The sequence below is a fragment of the Medicago truncatula genome, chromosome 1 (genome assembly GCF_003473485.1).
Source record: "Medicago truncatula cultivar Jemalong A17 chromosome 1, MtrunA17r5.0-ANR, whole genome shotgun sequence".
Classification (NCBI taxonomy): Eukaryota; Viridiplantae; Streptophyta; class Magnoliopsida; order Fabales; family Fabaceae; genus Medicago; species Medicago truncatula.
In genome coordinates, this window is record NC_053042.1 from 38,230,534 (window position 1) to 38,249,856 (window position 19,323).

The 19,323-nt window shown below is 33.4% G+C and overlaps 4 protein-coding genes across 5 annotated transcripts; 1 reads left to right on the top strand and 3 right to left on the bottom strand.

Moving 5' to 3' along the window:
• Positions 1 to 2,232: 2,232 nt before the first annotated feature.
• On the top strand, positions 2,233 to 4,485 carry LOC25484508 (peroxidase 47). Its single transcript, XM_013613353.3, has 4 exons — positions 2,233 to 2,568; positions 3,195 to 3,383; positions 3,608 to 3,770; positions 3,875 to 4,485. The coding sequence occupies exons 1-4, from the start codon at positions 2,317 to 2,319 to the stop codon at positions 4,252 to 4,254; spliced, it is 984 nt and encodes a 327-aa protein (XP_013468807.1). The 5' UTR covers positions 2,233 to 2,316; the 3' UTR covers positions 4,255 to 4,485.
• A 2,690-nt stretch (positions 4,486 to 7,175) lies between these two features.
• On the bottom strand, positions 7,176 to 8,066 carry LOC25484510 (zinc-finger homeodomain protein 4). Its single transcript, XM_013613355.3, has one exon. The coding sequence runs from the start codon at positions 7,940 to 7,942 to the stop codon at positions 7,367 to 7,369; it is 576 nt and encodes a 191-aa protein (XP_013468809.1). The 5' UTR covers positions 7,943 to 8,066; the 3' UTR covers positions 7,176 to 7,366.
• A 2,182-nt stretch (positions 8,067 to 10,248) lies between these two features.
• LOC25484511 (extradiol ring-cleavage dioxygenase) lies at positions 10,249 to 12,046 on the bottom strand. The gene is made up of 3 exons (XM_013613356.3): positions 11,737 to 12,046; positions 10,797 to 11,167; positions 10,249 to 10,576 (listed from the first exon to the last, which is right to left on the bottom strand). The coding sequence occupies exons 1-3, from the start codon at positions 12,037 to 12,039 to the stop codon at positions 10,381 to 10,383; spliced, it is 870 nt and encodes a 289-aa protein (XP_013468810.2). The 5' UTR covers positions 12,040 to 12,046; the 3' UTR covers positions 10,249 to 10,380.
• A 1,135-nt stretch (positions 12,047 to 13,181) lies between these two features.
• Positions 13,182 to 17,772, bottom strand: LOC25484512 (ribosomal lysine N-methyltransferase 3). Of its 2 annotated transcripts, XM_013613358.3 has the most exons (5): positions 17,706 to 17,772; positions 17,236 to 17,608; positions 16,173 to 16,369; positions 14,310 to 14,544; positions 13,182 to 14,068 (listed from the first exon to the last, which is right to left on the bottom strand). In XM_013613358.3, exons 1-5 carry the CDS (start codon positions 17,714 to 17,716, stop codon positions 13,391 to 13,393), a joined length of 1,494 nt encoding a protein of 497 aa, XP_013468812.1. In that variant the 5' UTR covers positions 17,717 to 17,772; the 3' UTR covers positions 13,182 to 13,390. The 2 variants fall into 2 exon arrangements, with proteins under 2 accessions (XP_013468812.1, XP_024637052.1); XM_024781284.2 differs by lacking the exon at positions 17,706 to 17,772 and having other exon boundaries at positions 16,173 to 16,373; positions 17,236 to 17,513.
• Between the last annotated feature and the right edge of the window lie 1,551 nt (positions 17,773 to 19,323).

The window sequence follows — 19,323 nt, forward strand, 5'->3', positions numbered from 1 at the left end:
CTGGATCGGTTTAAAGATAAGGCTCTTAAAACTCGCTTTAGGCCTTCCAACAAAAATAATATTTTTTTATTAAATTTTATAAATAAAAATGCTTCATATATTAAAATTTATTTTAGATCACACCTACAAATAATTTTTTGGATCGTCCTGCCATCACATGAGACATAATCAAGAAAACCTCTAATTGCTCTTGCACCATTCGAGTTCACTTTAATCTAGTACCCACACTTCGGAGAAGTACTTCCTTAATGTTACAGCCTTTTTAAAAAAAAAAATGTTTTTTTAGTGTTTTTATATTTTGTTATAACTTTTTTAATAAAGAATTTTTCAAAGAAAGCTTCAAAGGAGAAATTGGTTTAAAAAGCTTATCTTAAAAGTCATGTTAAATATTTCATCATTTTACAACGAATTTTTTTTGGAAAATAAAATATCAAAAAAGCTTAAAATGAGAGGATATTTAAAATAACTTATTATAAAAATCATTTTTGTGATGTATGATTTTGAAAAAATAAGAGATTTTAATTATATTAAATCTTTTTAACAATAAATGTCTAAGTTATTGAATGTTGTGTCAAAAAAAGTTATTGAATATCAAAATCACTCTTTTAGTTTATAACAAATGAGTCTGAAACAACATCTATTATTTTGAATAAAGATAGGTTGACACCATTAATATGCACATCTATTTGTACCACTCTGGAAAATTTAAGTTAACTAAATATATGGTCTGTGTGACCATATTTTTCAGTTGCGTGGCCATATTTAGAAGCTGAAACATGTGGTCACACAACTAAAATGAACGTGACCACAATTTTTTCACTTAGTTAACCAAAAAAATTCTGGAAAAATAATGGTCACACAACTAAAGAATGTGATTACACAGAGCATATATTTGATTAACTTAAATTTTTCAGAGTAGTACAAAGGGATGTACACGTTAAATGTGTCAACCAATCATTGCTGATTATTTTTTAGTAAATTTTCAAAATAATCATTTTGCTCTATACGGTGGGTGTTGTTGTGTGCAAGTGTGAGTTATATGTCTCACATCGGATAAAATAGTAAAGGTTGAACACCTTATAAGTAAGAGGATCCGTAAACCCATAGCCTTAAGGTTTTGGGTAAGAGTGTGATGTCTCTCTCGCTTATGCGGTTGCTCTAGCCTCGATGTGGATGGTTCCCTGAGCTCCCCCAGTGACCCAACAGTGGTATCAGAGCCCCGGTTCGACGAAGGGTACGACCCAGACAGCCGGTCCGTTTGTGCAGAAAGCAGCAACGGCGATACAAGTAGTGTCGGTCCGTTAACCAACAACGGTGATACAAGCACATCGATCCGTTTGCGGAAAAACCAGCAACAGCGACACAAGCAAGTAAGAGCTTCCGATTGAGGGGGAGCATGATGAAAAAGATGGACTCACACTTGAGGGGGAGTGTTGTTGTGTGCAAGTGTGAGTTATATGTCACACATCGGATAAAATAATAAAGGTTGAACACCTTATAAGTAAGAGGACCCATAAACCCATAGCCTTAAGGTTTTGGGTAAGAGTGTGGTGTCTCTCTCGCTTATGCAGTTGCTCTAACCTCGATGTGGATGGTTCCCTGAGCTTCCGGTGACCCAACAGTGGGAGATACACTTTGCTTTATTTTAATAATTGTTGACCTCACCTAAGTTTATGTCCACCACAAAAACTACTTTGCAAGATGTCTGATACGGTGTTGGAAAACTTGTGATCAAATAGCAGTGCTCCTCTTTTTTTACTGGTCACTTTCTTCCCACCTTATCTCAAGAGTTACACTTCTAGCTAGCTAACTAGGTTTCACCACAAGGAAATTCAAATTTTTCATCATTTTACACAATTCAAGTCAATTCCAACTACACATATATGAATGTATATGGATTAATTGATCTGGCAAATACATATTCGACAATCATCCAAGGTGAAATTTCTTACGTGTCAACTTTCATGCAATCAGACATTTATTTAATCAGTTTTACTATAATTAATTCAAACCACATTGATTATTGACTAGCTAGTGTGATTAGGTAAGACTCGAAAAGAAATTATATTTATAGTGCATGGCCAATAGATAAAGTATACACCACTATCTCAAACTTCTTTTTTTAATAATTTCTATTTTTATTTTTTGGTCAGCTCCTTTTACAATCATTTACATTTTTATTCATAATATATAGTACCGTCTCACCACTTTCTTGCATTTTGCCAACTATTCCCCACTATATATACAAGTTCTAAGTTCTTAGGTCTCATAAACCAAACTTTATATTCCTTAATAAATACCCTTAATTGTTTGAAGATGATGTATACATCATCTATGAAGTCATTGAAAATGGTAATGGTTAAATTGATGACATTTTTTATGCTAATAGAGGTGATTACATGCCAATTCGGGTTCGGATTCGGGGGAGGGTTAAACATGAACTACTATTTGATGAGTTGCCCTTTTGTTGAACCAGTTGTTAAGAACATAGTGAATAGAGCTTTGGACAATGATCCCACCCTTGCAGCTGCTCTTATAAGAATGCACTTCCATGACTGCTTCATACAGGTTCTCTCTCTTTCTCTCCCTCTCTCTCTACATTCTAGCATGAGACACTCAAACACATGGTGGATGCATGATGATGTTGCATGCGTACATGCATGGTCCACTTGGAAATTAATGTTTTATAGTATACATTCAAATTAGTTGTAATGCAAGTTTTGATAAATTTTTGATAGATCTGATGCCATCTTATAATTTTGGATTAGGTTTAATTGAGTGAAGATTAGGTCTGCACTTTTTTTTTTGGTGTCCAGGGTTCAAACCTCAGACCTTGCATATGTTATGCACTGTCTTTATCAACTGAACTAAGCTCAAAGGGACGATTAGGTCTGCACTTATAAACATATATTCATATCATAAAGTGCAAAGTATCATTCATCTTTCAAATATTGTTAATATCATTAATTTCTTAGAACGTGAGTAGCCATGTCAATACGACGTCAGTGGTTGCTCAACTATTTATTGTCGCAAAAATGTCCACCGTATGTGGTGTCGTGCAATATTATGTCATCAATCAACTACAACTATAGGACAAACAAACTTTATCAATGTATTGCTTCCATTTTCTACATTATATAGTTTATTCACGTTAACATATGTGACATTAATATTTGTTTATTTTTGTCCACTAGGGATGTGATGGGTCAATTCTGCTTGATTCCACTAAGGATAATACAGCAGAAAAGGATTCACCAGCAAATTTGAGCCTAAGAGGATATGAAGTCATTGATGATATCAAAGACGAGCTTGAAAACCGATGCCCTGGCGTGGTTTCATGTGCTGATATTCTTGCTATGGCTGCCACCGAAGCAGTTTTCTACGTAAGATATATAATTACTTGTCTTAATGGATTAAATATATTTTTCGTCTCTACAAATATATACAGTTTCGTTTTTAGTTCCTACAAAATAAATTGTTCAAATTTTAGTCCTTGATAACTATAACGCCATGTCTGCCTGGCAAGTGTCATGTGATTGATTGATATAAAATTTGGCTTGAACATGAAATTGATTTTCATAAACAAATGAAACATTGAATATTGCAGGCTGGAGGTCCGGTCTATAACATACCTAAAGGTAGAAAGGATGGAAGAAGATCAAAAATAGAGGACACTAGAAATTTGCCATCCCCGTCTTTTAATGCATCCGAGCTCATCACGCAGTTTGGTCAACATGGTTTTTCTGCACAAGAGATGGTCGCTCTCTCCGGTAACAACATACTAACTATATACTCCGTTTGTAATTATAAACAAAAATGAGTCAAAAAAAGTCGATGTATTATATTGAGGTCCTGAATTGTATATTATATGCAGGGGCACATACACTAGGAGTGGCAAGGTGTTCTTCATTCAAGAACAGATTGAGCCAAGTGGATCCAGCTTTGGATACAGAATTTGCCAGGACACTATCAAGAACATGTACTTCTGGTGACAATGCAGAACAACCATTCGATGCAACAAGGAACGATTTTGACAATGTTTACTTCAACGCTTTGTTGAGGAAAAATGGTGTTTTGTTTTCAGATCAAACACTCTACTCTAGCCCTAGAACAAGGAACATTGTGAATGCTTATGCAATGAACCAAGCCATGTTCTTCCTAGATTTTCAACAAGCTATGGTGAAGATGGGTTTGCTTGATATTAAACAAGGTTCCAATGGTGAAGTGAGATCAAATTGCCGCAAAATAAACTAATCATTTTGTTATGGTTTTGTAATTTTGAAAACTCAAACTCTTCAAGCTTGTTATTAGTTAGCTAAAAATAATATTATAAGCATGTGATATATATAATGTAAACTAAACGTGTGTGTGTGTGTATTGTTTGCTCTAAATTGTTTATGTTGGGTGGGAAGTATTTTCTGTAATATTATAGTGGTAATATTTCTTATCAATATATATTATAAGCATCACATATTGGCTGTGTTTCATCTTTGTTTTTCACTTTTAAAATATATGTCTTCTTTATATATAAAAAATATGTCCTTTTTAATATAAAGGTTATTTGAATATTATTCCATATTATATTACTCCTCACGTTTCATATTAATTGACACAGTTTAACTATGTATATTATTCGTCCAACTTACTTTAATCATATTTTTTTACCAACATATAAATACAAATGTTAATATATAGGACTAGAGATGTTCGCGGTGCGATTTGGATTGATTTTGAGGCAAAATATATATGTATATTATTCACATAACTTAACTTTGATCAAAACAATTTACTAACATATAAATACAAATATTAGTATATAAAATTAGGGGTGTTCGCGGTGCGATTTTGAGGCAAAAAATCGTCAAAATCAAAATAAAAATCACATGTTGTTTTATTAAGTTTGGATGACTATTTTGAAAAAAATCGATCTAAATATATGCAATTTAATTTAGATTGATTTTTGGATATCCGAAATGCAACATAAGATTTTTTTTTTTATTAATATTAATATTACTCATACACTGCAGAATAATAGATTTTATGCAAATATAATTTAAAATATTGATTAAGTTTGAAACATATGAAGTTGTAATTATATAGATTAAATTAATGCAGTATATAAGATTTAAAACAAAAAAAAAATAGATTAATGCAATATATACTAATAATAAAAGAATAAATAAGTATAAAATTTACTTTTACGGTTTAGTTCGTTTAATTTAGTTTTGTAAAGGTGATCCGAAATTTAATCCAATCTGAGCGGTTTTTACAAAATAAATTCAAACACATCCAAAAATATTTTATTTTTTTTGCGGTTTTTGATTTTTTTTTTATGGGTTTGCGGTTTTGTTTTGGATCAATTTAGATTGGTTAATCTTGACTCTTTCCATTTTCGATTGAGAAAGCCTCCAATAAGTTAGTGCACTAGAAGGGAGCCGAAGAGACGGTCAACCTGAGATCGGCTAAGATCGAAATTGGTTTACATCCGACAAAGAAAAGAGTCACAATTCTTTCAGGGTTGGTAAACAAACCAACGAAGCACATACATTTCTTACAAGTCTTTCCTAAGTGGATTTGTATCATTTCTTTCAAGGATAATTGCAATATAATTTTATTTTTTAAAAACATGAAATCTTGCGAGGAGCAACCTAAATGGGCCTAACTCTACAATATAATTATTCGATATTGCTACCACGAACTAATTCACTTTAACATCAATCAATATCATCTTATGCCGAAAACTAGAGAGGGAAATCAAGATTAGCCGCCAAGCAAGTGCACTAGCTACTCTATTAGGCATCAATTGCTGTGTGCTTTTCAAACATAAGGACCGTGGAAACATCAATAAGTGCCTATGATATCATAATTAAGACCTAATTAGTAATTGTATTTTAATCTCCTCATAGATTGGCATCCTAAGCTCTAAGCTAGACATTAATCTTTCTGGTTCTATCTACATTCAATACTATACACAAGGTTCAAATTTCAAAAGCTGATTACTTTCTGCGCACGCTCCCCACATCGATCAAAGTACATTATGATTCATGATTAGTGCTTGAAATATTGATAATAATTTGAGAAAATTGAATTGATTAAATATAACAGATATGTTGGTTTCGTGTTTGTATCATAACTATGCTAGATATGTCTTTATTCAGAAATGTCGGTGCATATAGGGCAAAAATTATGGTGCATAAGCCATTTTCTTATGCACCGTGCATAAACACTTCACAACCATCAGATTTCTTTCATTTTGTGTTTGTCATTTCTCTCTCTACTCTTTTGAAAAACAGATTTTCTCTCACTCTCTCTCTCTCTCTCTCTCTCTAAGAAACCGATCTGGGATGAAGCTTCATCTTCTACACACCTCCGGTGCGGTGGCCGGCCGCCCTAGGGCAGCGGCGCCGCCGCTGGAGTAGTAGGAAATGGCTCCAATTTCCAAAAAAAATCACTTTTAAAAATCCTTTTCGTTCTATAATCCAAATTCAGACTCGGTTTTCAGAGATAAACAACCAAACAGTGTAGATCTAGGTTTTAACTTTGTTCCCATTCCTTTCGTTTCCGTTCGGTTTCCTTCTTCTTCTGCTCCTTCGCCGCCGCTTTCTTCTCTGCTTTCTTTGCTTCCCATCTCTGTTGTCTCGCTAGCTTCTTCTTCGTGTTCTTGGGAAGTTCTGAAGTGGGTTGTGATGGTTCTGTGTTTGGAGGTGGAACTGTGGATTCAGGTTCGTGATTTTCACCATAACTGCACGAATTTCCGCACCCATGGGCTGAGATTTATGGCTGGGAAACTGCTGGAAACTATTAAGTACATCTAATGGTTTTGGAGTACAGCTGCTGGAAACCATTAAGTACATCTAATGGTTTTCCACAGCAAAATGGTTTTGGCATTCCGGTACGGTGATGATGATGATGAACGACGGTGTTGATGATGAGATTGAAGATTCCAGTGGTGATGATGATGAACGACGGTCATGATTCAGTTTTGGTTCGTTTTGTTTTGTTTCCTTTGGAGGTGTAGGAAGCAATTATGTTAGGATTTATGCACGGTGCATAAAACCATAACCGCTCCCTGCATATAGTCCTAAACAAATTTTCTCGCTCAATTGATAAGATTCTGAAGAAACATAAGAGCCAAGACAACTAAATCATGTATATAACATTAACATAACCCACAATTTTGTAACCATAAAGTTGGATACATCAAATCCTCTAAACCATATAACACCATACTCTCTAAAATTAAACAAAGAATGATCAAACACATGACCCAACAAAAATATTCAAATACATAAATCCCTTCAAAGTAAAATAAATGAAACAAAATAAAAAAAAAATAAAAAAATTAGGACCTCATTCTACATTATATCTAGCTTGTAGAAAGATTTCTCTTGGCAAAAGTGTTCTTGTTATTATGCATCCACACTTTGAGGATTCTTCTTTTGATTCCAATCTCTTGACAAAACTTCTGCACCACAGATTCCTCTAGCTTCTGAATCCTCCACTCTGCCTTTTCTGCAAAGCACAACATCTTCTCCTTCTGTTCTTTACTGAACTTAGTTCTAGACCTCTTCTTAAGTATCATCTTTTCGGTTCGATTTTCCACATCCTTAATAAAATCTTTCTCATAATAAGACTGATCAGAAGGACTAGTTGATTCACTTTTGTTGTTTGGAGAAAAATGAGCCAAGAAAGGTGCATTAATGTTATGATCAGGAATCAGTGAAAGATTAGCATAATGTTGAGAAGGGCTATTGAAATCAGACTCTATTTCTTTTCTGTGGAAGTTTCTATGGCAATTGCAAGCACAACATTTGAGAGCTTCAAGTGTGTCATTTTCTCCACTTGGCATGAATTCACCACATCCATCAATTGCATTGCCACCAATTGTAGCTGCATGGTTCTTGAGACACTCTTTATATTTCACTACTATCTTTTTCTCCATGTCTTTGAAAGCTTCTAAAAATGAATGACTGTGATCATGTGATAATGAACACAGAAAAATTAAACCTTCTATTTATAAAGATGATGGAACAAAACAAGCATGCAAAGTTTTGATTGTAAACTTTGCAAGTGAAGCAACAAATGGCATTGTATACTATATATATATATAATATTCATGAGGATAAAAGAGGGTAGGCAAAGTTTGTCCAAAATACTATTTTATTGATTACTTAGCTAGAAAATTACAGATACGAAGCACGGATACGAACATGGACACAACATGGACACTGACACCGCTAATAATTGAGAAAATCACATAATTCAGTGTAATTATATGTGTCGGTGTCGTGTTGGTGTCGGATACGACACGTGTCCAATATACCGAGACACGTCAAATCCAAAAAGTGTTTGTGCTTCATAGGCTCAGAGTTTATGGCTCAGATCTTATATGTTGTCTCTATGTGTAAAAGTGTACGAGTGAGATTAGAGTCCTTAATTACAATGAATAAAGAAATCAGAAAGATCATTAGATACAATTGAAAAGTTTAAAGTGCATTGATATTGCTTTGCTTCACATACACTGTTAAACACTAATTAAAAATAGGTGTCTTTTTTAAAAGTGTTTAGATTAAATTAATAAAAGGATTACCAAACAATAATAAGGTAAGAACAAAAGATTAAGCAAGAAGAATAGTTGTGGAGAACTGTCCACTTAGAAGAAAAGACTGTCCAATATATTGCTTTGCAATGAGTGCATTACTTTGAGTCTTGAGAGGGTTGGACTGTCCTAGATTTGGTGGTTGTCCCTACTACTCATTGGCATACCAACGTTCCAAAAGTATAATACAATTTACTTTAGGATGACCGGACCATATGTCTAGAGATTATTTTTTGTTGTTGTTAGAACAGCTACACTACAATGGTTCAAAAGTAAAAATATGAGAAAAATGTAATTAGATAACACGCGATATTTGATCACGGATCTGTCCAATTGTGCCTACTAGTCTACATCTCTGACTGCACAACGACTGTAGTACCCTTCTATTATTCAAGCTTAGGGTTTACAAAGTACAACTTGTATTTAAATACTACGATCCAGTTTACAAGATTATCCCTCGCTCTCCTGGAGCGACCTGCCAACTTATCAGTAAACTATGAGTCATACCCACCGATTATAGAAAGTTAGAAAGGACATGTTTTCATAAGTTATAACTAAACTTGTTATTTTGTTTATTTGACTAAAATGGATATATGTTAAGATTTTTTTTAAAAAAGAGGGGTCTATATTAGGATATATCCCCCATTAGTGTACAATGTTGAATACATTAATATGATATGAATGGACATATGTAAGCCTTTACTCCAAATCAATCAATTTGTGTTACTAAAGAAATAGTATAGTTTATCCTACAAATGCAAAGTAAGAAGTTAATTATGTTCACTTTCTGCTACTAAATGATGACATTCATATGACAATGAAATATATTTGAAGAAAGCAAACCTTAATGTAGGTATACTAATAAGTAGATTTTCACTCCTAACACTTTGTAAGTTACACGCATGATAATTCATAATCATAAAATAGTGCATATGATTCAATGCTTTTAGACAAATATGTAGCTGTTTTATAACAGTAATCAACATGAGCAAGAAGAAGCTGCTAATTGTCATTTATCATATTATTACTGCAACATCAATGATTAACCACTATGCACAAGTGTCAATTATAGGTTGCTGATAGCAAGACCTCTTTATGTGGCCATTTGATGCAACACCCCTAATAACTTGTTTATATTGGGTGGAGATATATACAATATTATATCATATAAGTCATTATATCTGTTATATGTCATGTTTTGGCTTCACTAAATTCAAAAAAATTGAAATTCCCCTGCATTTAGGTCATTATCCAGGTTTTTTTGTCATTACAATTTACAATATCAACTTTTTCTGGCTCCAATCCCAGCTTATGGAAGGAGGATTGGAATGACCTCTAGTTACAACACTACAAGAAGACCAACATCTTGTTTGTGGCCACATACATAATTAAGAACACTCAACAATAACTCAATTTTCAATTGCTTATTATCAATTATTCAATGTTAACAGAAGGACAGTGACCCTATTGTAGAGTTCAATACAAACCCTACTGAAATGGAGATTTCATGTGATACTGTGGGATAATCCGATCGACACTTCTTGTATTTGGCTAAACTGCAATTTCTTCGAGTTAGATTAGATAGACTTCTAAAAACACTTTTGAAACAGAAAATGTTATCATTTAATGTTTCAATGAGCAATTGCAGGTACATGTGAAAATTTTGGTAAAATTAATAAAATTCAGGCACATACATGTATTTTTAAATTAGATCATAAAATATCACTACATTATTTGATTATTACATAAGATACAACAGAACATGGAAGCAATGTGATATATCAACTAGAAGCTGCTGTGAAACCAAAAGAAGCATAAGAAAAAGCACCACCATCCCAACTCTCATGAATAACTTTGGCCTTTGAATTCTCACCAGCGGCTCCCATAGCCACATGCAATGGGAAGAAATGATCAGGCCATGGATGAGCCACTTTTGCATATGGTGCCTTCTCTTCGTAGTGGTTTATGTCCTCGTATCTGCAACATTGAGCACTTGTATTAGAAAATGTACAACTAATAAATTGCACAAATACGCTACAGCGCTATAGCACCACTAGCTGCAATTTGACAACATTTTGTACCAAATCGCGTATCATAGAACAATAGTAGTCTGTTCAAATTCCACTAAACTATACTTGCTATTTGGCAACATGGTTATTAATGCGACGTGAAATAAAGAAGGCAACACGACACATACCTTCCTTCGACGAGAGATTCTTTTAACCAGGAATCGAATGCCAGAGCCCAGGGAGGAGGAGGGCTTTCACGAGGACCAATTGCTCTCATATTATGAGTGGCACTTCCGGATCCGATTATTAGAACACCCTCATCTTTAAGAGGAGCTATTGCTTTTCCTAAGTTATAATGGTAAGTGCCATTTCTATTTGATGAAACAGAAAGTTGACATACTGGTATATCAGCCTCTGGATACATCAACATGAGAGGCACCCATGTTCCATGATCAAGACCACGCTTTTTATCTTCGTCGACTCGACTCAACCCGGATGCTTCGATCAGTTCCTTCACCCTCTTTGCTAACTTTGGAGCCCCTGGTGCTGGATACTTGAGCTGCAAATAAAGGAACAGGTTCAAACAGATAGATAGAAAACAAAAATTGACCATTGTGGAGAGATTGGAACAACATCAAATTAGAATTATTAGCTCTTCAATTGATACTTAGGATCAGCTTAAGTAACCAAAAACAAACGATACCTAAACTAGAGTCCATTCATTCGGTGGAACCAAAGTTCGGATTCTGACTTAAACAATTAGGCCAACTTTGTTTACCAAGATTAGTTATGATTCAATCGAAAATTTGAAATTCAACCAACCTATAATATGTGTAATGTATGCATATTATTACAATTTACAACCTCAATGTTTGTTTATCCAACCTATTGCTACAATTTTCTTAATTTTTCGGTTCTCAAACGGAGTTGGATTCTCTGCGAGCGTGCAACCAAGCTTTATTCCATTAAGTGGGATCGACTACATAGATCAAACGACATCACAATGTTCTATCATAAATTATCCACTCAAATTTCAAGATATAATTTAAAATTGATATCATAAAGTATAAATATAATTGAAATCATTGACATGAGACATACTGCAAAAGTACATAGAAACAAACAAACCTTGTACATGCTCCTAGGAAAACCACCGAAATCATGGATGGTTTCATTGTGATTAACAACGTTGACAGTTGGAACAGAAGTGTCCCAATGACCAGAGATAACAAGAATGGCAGATGGTCTCTCAGGAAACACCTCTTTCCATGATGTCAAGAATTTCCATGCAGGAATTGTTTCATCTATGGCTAGTGTTGGTGATCCATGTGATATGTAGAACGTTTCCTTCAATGCCATTTTTTGTATATTTTTGCTTATTGAATTCACTATTTCTCTTGTATTTTCGTTCCTTAGTGTTATGATATTCATATAATCTTAATATGGAATTCAATTTTATATAGTTTTTTAGAGTAGAAGGGAATAAAATAAAAGTGGTATGGTGACAGAATAGACTTTTTTGCATTATCTCAAATCTTACGCGTATATAAATGTGGACTTTGACCAAACTCTTTTGTGATTCGTTCTTTTTCTTTATTGGCCATTTTCCTTGTCCAATTCTAATATTCAAAGACATGATATATTCCATTTAGAAACTTCCATTATCCTATAATAAATCTCGTTATTGTTTATACTACATATTCTTTAGACTTTAACACCAATAGTAGAGTCATTTCAATTTCAATATTGTATATAAATGAAAATACTATTCCAGTTTTGAATTGACTCAGATCAATGCCAACTGCAACAAGGTTCGATTGGCCCAGATACCAATTTTTTTAATTTTTAAGTCATTTTTATAAAAGACGTATTAGTCAGTAAAAATTATTACTAAGGCCATCTTCATTGACAACTGAATCGAATGACCTATAGTAGTTGAGTTTTGACATCATTGATTAGCTATTCGGCCTAATATGAAATGTGACCAAGTAACATGCCAAGATAATTTTTCTATTTGTCATTATAAAAATTAGAGAAACTATTACTCCATTAAATAAAGGAAATTGCTAATAAGTAGTACTACCATGGAAGATGGAACATTGGTCAAGAAAATAAAACTAGAAATTTTATGTTAAAAAATGGTGTATTCAATTTTTTTAGAAATTTAAAAATTGTTATTTTCAATGTAATTTTTTTATATTTTGCATCTATAGTTTTACTTGTTAGGACGACCTTAAATAAATAAGAACCAATGTTGTGAATGTTATTGCAAAGATTGTCAACAAAAAAAACTGGCAATATTATTAGTGTAAAAAAAAAGCTGTCAATATTATTGAAAACTAAAAAATCTTGAGAAGGCAAGCTTGCATCTTCTAAGTCATGGATTCTTTGTTTAAGAAAACCAGACTCAAACCTAAAGATGCAAACATCTTCACAGTGAATTGCATCCTCATAATGCTTATTTTCTTTTGATACCATAATGCTGAGTGAACTAGAACAAAAAAAAACATTGAACTTGATCATTATTATCAAGTACAAGAATAAAATATACCAAACAAGAGCATACAAGAATGTAAATATAATGGCAAATCCCTCCTTAAAACATAACGAAACAATAAATGGTTTTAGCTTGCTGATCAAAATTCAAACAGTACAGGAAATATGAGATGCAGCTTTGCTACTTTTCATAGACTAGTGAATCAATGCACCAATGTATAAATAAATCATAAATGTTACAGCATCCCATTAAGAAGAAAAAAAACTAAAAGATAATCTTAGAAAATCAACTCTCCCTCTTTGTTGTCCTTTTCAACTTCTTCCCGGCAGAGCTAAGATTAGTAATCTTACACGACTTTGAAGCATAATTTCTGAGTTTTTGAAGAATCTTCCTTTCACTGATACGCAGAACCGAAGAATGATACAGCTTTCTATCTCTAACAAAACTAGACCTTTTCAATGCCTCAATATCATCTTCTAGTGATTTCAAACCATAGAGACTCTCCCTCATATCAGCCAGTGACAACAAAGCATCACAAACTTCTTTGGTCATCAAAGTTTTCTTGCTCATGTTAGACAGCTTCTTTAGAAAGATATTATCATTCAAAAAAGTGGTTTTTTCACTTGATTCATGAAAATTCTCAGCAACAGCTACTGATAAGTCTAATTTATGGTAAACATCATCTGGTAAAAATATGATGTATAATAAAATAAGGAGTTCCATCTGTGGTTCTCCATCAAATGATATCTCGAAATATTCAGAGTTTTCGGTGTCACTGGAATAGCCTAACCTTCTCCAAAGGGAGACTCTTGATCTGCTGCGGCGGTTAGAGAACAAAGAAGAACACCATTGAAGTACTAGTTCCAAATCAATGTTCACGATATCATAGGTGTTATCTTGCTCAGTAAATCCATATCTATGTAGCAAAGCGGCATTACCCAATATCCCATAAGTATTAAATACCTGTATCAAATGGAAGAATAAGAGGTTTCCATGTCAAAGAAAACTATAATATATTTTATCAAGAGTAGAAGAGTGACTATTGGAGATCATTGAACATTTAAAAACTATAAAATGGATATAAATAAACAAATACATATATGCTATCTGAGGTTTATTTCTATGAAATTACACAACACTGATCATCACTTTCGAGTGGAAGTTAAAAAACAAAAAAACACATAGATGAAAGGAATTTTCTTACCTCGGCTCCACTGCTAACATCTTTTATCATAACCATCTCCAGCATTGAAGTATCATCTTCAGTAATTGAAGAATACTCCATGTCGCTATCAACACCTTTCTCAGTTTTATCCATAGAGGAATTTTGAGCTAATGCTTCTTCATCAACAATTTCATCATCAGTGTCATCCTCAGATTCGTTGTTAGAAGACAATGCGGTGAAATGCACATCTTCCGCACCAGTTTTATGATTGAATCTGGAGAAGACGGTGTTATAGGCGACATTATTAGAAAAAAATATATAGACCACTGTTAGAATAAATCAGTAGGGCAGAATAAGGTAACAGTTAGTCTGTTATGTAGTATATTAGTCAGTTAGAGGGGATATAAATAGGGGGAAATCAAAATAGAGGATTTATTCTGTAATGACGTAACTTTTGTGTGAAAAGAGAAATCTTTTGCGAAGAGGAAATCCTTGGGGAGAATTCTATTCTCGATTTCTGTTCAGTTTTGATTCGGCAATAAAAGGTTCCTGCTTGTTTTTTCGATTTTTTTTTCTATTCTTTTGTTCTTAATTGTTGGTATGTAGCAATCACAAACCCTTAATCTCCCCGAATTATTTTTAGTATTACTCTGTCAGATTGAATTAGAATATTACAAGATATTGATGCACCATTGCAGTTTTTTTAATCCTATACAAACCACATGTACCATTACCTTCCAGATACAATAAATTTTGAAGTATGCATTAAACCACAAAATCCTCATACAAGACTTTCTTGATTCTTCCATGTAAACCACCAAGATAACTAATTGCAAGCTAACAGTTTTTCACTTCCATAACCTTTTTCTTGAAATCCCTAGAATACAAACACTTAAAATTCCAACAAAATAGTATACACCAGTAGTTAGCATAGTTTTAGAACGTATTGAAGTTGATTATCAAGCTACATTGATTGGTTGACCTTTGACAATCTAATAATATATAAACAAGGACCTCTGGTTTATCCGGATTTTAGAATCCGAACGTGTAAAAAATGGAAGATTTTTAGAATCTTTTTTACACGTTTGGTTTCTAAAATCCAAACAAGGACCTCTAGAAGTGTAGCGGTTGGGAAAAGAAATTCACATCTTCCATAATCTAAACTTTTATGTACCCAATTTTTTTTTATCAAAATGTTGGTAAAAATCAATCTTTGCGGTTTTTTTTTTTTTTTTAAAAAAAAAAAAAACATTTAACACTTTAATGAGTTTTTATGAGATTAATGAATATGGGCAAAAGCCCTTAAATATGACTAAAGTGATTATACATCACAAGCAAAATATATAGATGAGTGCATCATAAGGCAATCAGCTGGCAATATTCATTCTGGTATAGTTAAACTGTTGGCATGTATATAGTTTTATTTTAGGAAATCTTCTCCTGGTTTTTGTAAAAGTTATAAGCATTTTTTCTCCTAAAAGCTAAGCTTTTGAGAATAACTTCATGCTTTTTATAACAGCCAACTATGCACTATACATGAGCACTCTTAACCCTTTCACGTTTCTTACATGATCCAAAGAATGTATCGCAAAGTTGCATTAGAGTTTCACATTGCGTCTGGAAATGAACGGTTGGATGTGTATATTTACTTAGACGCAGGGACGGATCTACCTACAAAGGTATGTAGGCTTGTGCCTACACTAACTTTGTAGAATTTTACAAAGTTAGTCTTAGAAACAGAGTGATTGAAATGAACATCTTAATGACTTGAGTTCATCTACGGTTTAGTGTTTTCAACAATAACAATGGTAAGACAAAATTGAAAAAGTAATAACTAGCAAATGACTGGGTAATATTATGTGAGAAAAGAGAACCATAGTAATCACCAGAGGCTTCACTTACAGATCTGCCAGGGGAACCATGCCAAAACCATGGTAATCATCTATCTCGAAAGATCGAGAAGAAATAAGACTTTTGGCTGCAAAGTACTGTTCCACACCAAAGAATGCTGGGTTAAGCTTTGAAGGTTCTGAATCCAACAGGGGTAGAATATTCTCTCTCCAGTCCTCATAGACAAGAGCTTTATCTTCTTGCACTGTCTGCCTACAATTGTAAGAGATCAGAAAATGTTCATGAAAGGAAAAGCACACATTTTTGCATCTCACTATATCTGTTGAGTACCAACAGTCATGAAAATATCGTATAACTTAAAGTTTATGCCACTCAAAAGCAACCAGCATCATAAACTAATTAATATGAACCCTTGTCTCTCTTCTGAAATTTTGAAACTCCCTTTCAATGGACATCATTGTGAAATAAATAAATTATAATTCACGTTTCAGTGAACCCCAGGCATAGCAAATGAAAAGCAATAAGTAAACTAAAAAGTCATTTGACATTATTCAAGATACGAAAGCTTCACAGCGATTCTAGAATGCAAAAGTCAAATGAAATACAAGGCAATAAACGAAACCTGAAGACAAACTAACCAGCAAAAATTCAATCAAAAAACAAGCAGGATTCTCTAGCCATTTTCACCCAAGTATATTGCAGCAAAGAAAACTTTTAGTCTGTTTGGATAAACAGCTTCATTAAACACTTACAGTGCCATAACGCTTATCATAGAAGTGCTTAAGCATAAGCTATTTCTAAAACAAAAGATACAATAAAGTCAAACTGTTTGCATATACATTATATGTTGTTTTCGTAACTTATCATGTACAGCTTATTGAAATAAGCTGAAAACAGCTTATGGAAATGTCATAACCTGTTTCCGTAAGCTCTCTAAACCAGTCTCACAAATGTTTGTGTCAGTAAATACTAAATAAGCTCGAATAATCCAATACAAACAACCCTTTACCCGCAATCAACAAACACAGCCCTATTACATTGTCATAGTTCCAGTAGTCCAAATTTAAATCTCTCATATTGATTTCATCTCAATAATGCATAAGAATAAATATACCTGATGAAGCTCAGTACCACACAAAAGCTGGTCCACTTCTTCAACACTCCAAACCAAAGGCAAACATTCCTGCTGAGGCAAAAGCTGAAGATAACCCTCCCAAGGAGACTCCTCAGCCAAACTCCTCTCATACATAATAGCAACAGCTAAACCCAAATAACCACCCAAACAAGCATTCTCAATAATCTCACAAGCACCACTAGTCTTGATTGTAAGACAAGCTTTCTTTGGCATTTTCGCAACCACATCACCTGCATTGATTTCACACAATGCTTTAACGGATATTCCTTCTTCTGGGGTGTCCACAAATTGCAATGCGCTGCTCCATTCGAATCCATTGGACTTCATCCATCGCTTTAATGCACGTAAACGTCTGCATAGAGATTAAAGCATCGATTTTTAGCATACCCTTTTGATAAGGAAAAATGGGTTGTGGCGAAAATCGAGAGAGAAGGTGTAAACATGCGTACCTGGTGGCCATTGCCGGAGAGAGAGAGAGGAGTAGGGTTTAGAGGTGTAAATATGCGTAAAACAGATTTAATTTTTATTTTGTAATAGATAATAATAATAATAATAATAATAGATAAAATAGATAGCTTAAATCAGGACCGTCTAATCTTGATTGATCGATTAGGTTCACCGCAATCACTATTTCTAGAATTCGCACAATATACTACATGATAATAAGTCAAAATGAGATATGTTACGAACAACAGATTATCCTTAATAGCATAAGGTGTGCCAATAAGGATCTCAAAAATACATAGCGATCAAGTCACAAAAAAAGTGAAAAAACAATAAATTACATACATTGTATACTCTCTCCGTTTAATATTATAAACAAAGTTAATTTTAAAATTTATTGAATAACTGATGTATTTGGTATGTAACATAATTATTCAATGAACGAGAGAGTAAATGATGACAAAGTATCATATAGTATTTTAGGTTATGTTTTTATTAGTTTTATTTGCATTTGAAGGCAAATAAGATGTAATTTAGAGGAGTTGTTAATGGTTTGAAGAACATATTATATTGTTTTCATTCGAGTCGTTGTAATTCACTTCTATTCTAAATCACGCAACTTCATAGGTGTTTTGAGTATTTTGTATAGTGAAAAATAATGTAAATCGACAAATCAAAACATCACGTGAAAGATCAAGGATATGAAGTTTGAAGATCAATGGTTGTTATAAGGTTGTCGAAAAAAGTGGTTAACTATTAGTTACTAGCAATTATATAATGACCCTCGCTCTTACGCAATTAGCGAGTCCCACGGTTAAAATAAAAAATAAAGTATAAAAAGTTGGTCATATCATCTTAAGTTTACGATATTCTTTCTCTTTTCAATTTCTGTTTATTTATTTTATCAATGCACATGTTAAAGTACATATTAGTGGGCCTATTTAAAGACTCTTTTTAATTTAGTACCATTAGAGTCATTAAGTCTTTTATAGGTACATTTATTTAAAAAAATATAAATATATGGCATGTACATGTGGGACCTATTTAAAAGAAGTTTATGGATTTTTTTAAAAGAAGCTAAAATGGAGTTTCAATAACTAAGCATCTTTACTTGCCCCGCACAAGGTGTGCTCGAGAGAAGCAAAGAGAAAAATCAAGTTACATCAGAAACACTAAAGGAACAACTGAAAGGAAGTAGTGAATATTAGGGCTGGACAAAACATCATCGTCCAATCAAAACCGCCTAACCCAAACCATTGTAAACCGAGTCAGCGGGCTCAATCGGGTGGACGAGCTGCATGGGTAAACAAATTGGGTTGAGATGGATTCACATGGGTCGGTTCGGTCCAAAATTATTGGACCAACGGTAGCTATGCTAACCGACCCATACATATATATTAGTATTGTTATTCATTGGGTCTAGCTAACCAGTGCCCTTAAGGCAATGATTAAGAAAACTATAAATAAAAAATTTATCTTAAAAATATAAGTTTTAATTTTTGATTAAACAATAATTACACAACTTTTTATAAAAAGTTACTTGTTTTGATTGTTAAACCAATGTTCAGCCTTCTATGTAAAGCACCTTTTGTCAAAAAGTGTATGTAGACCAGCTGTAACGTA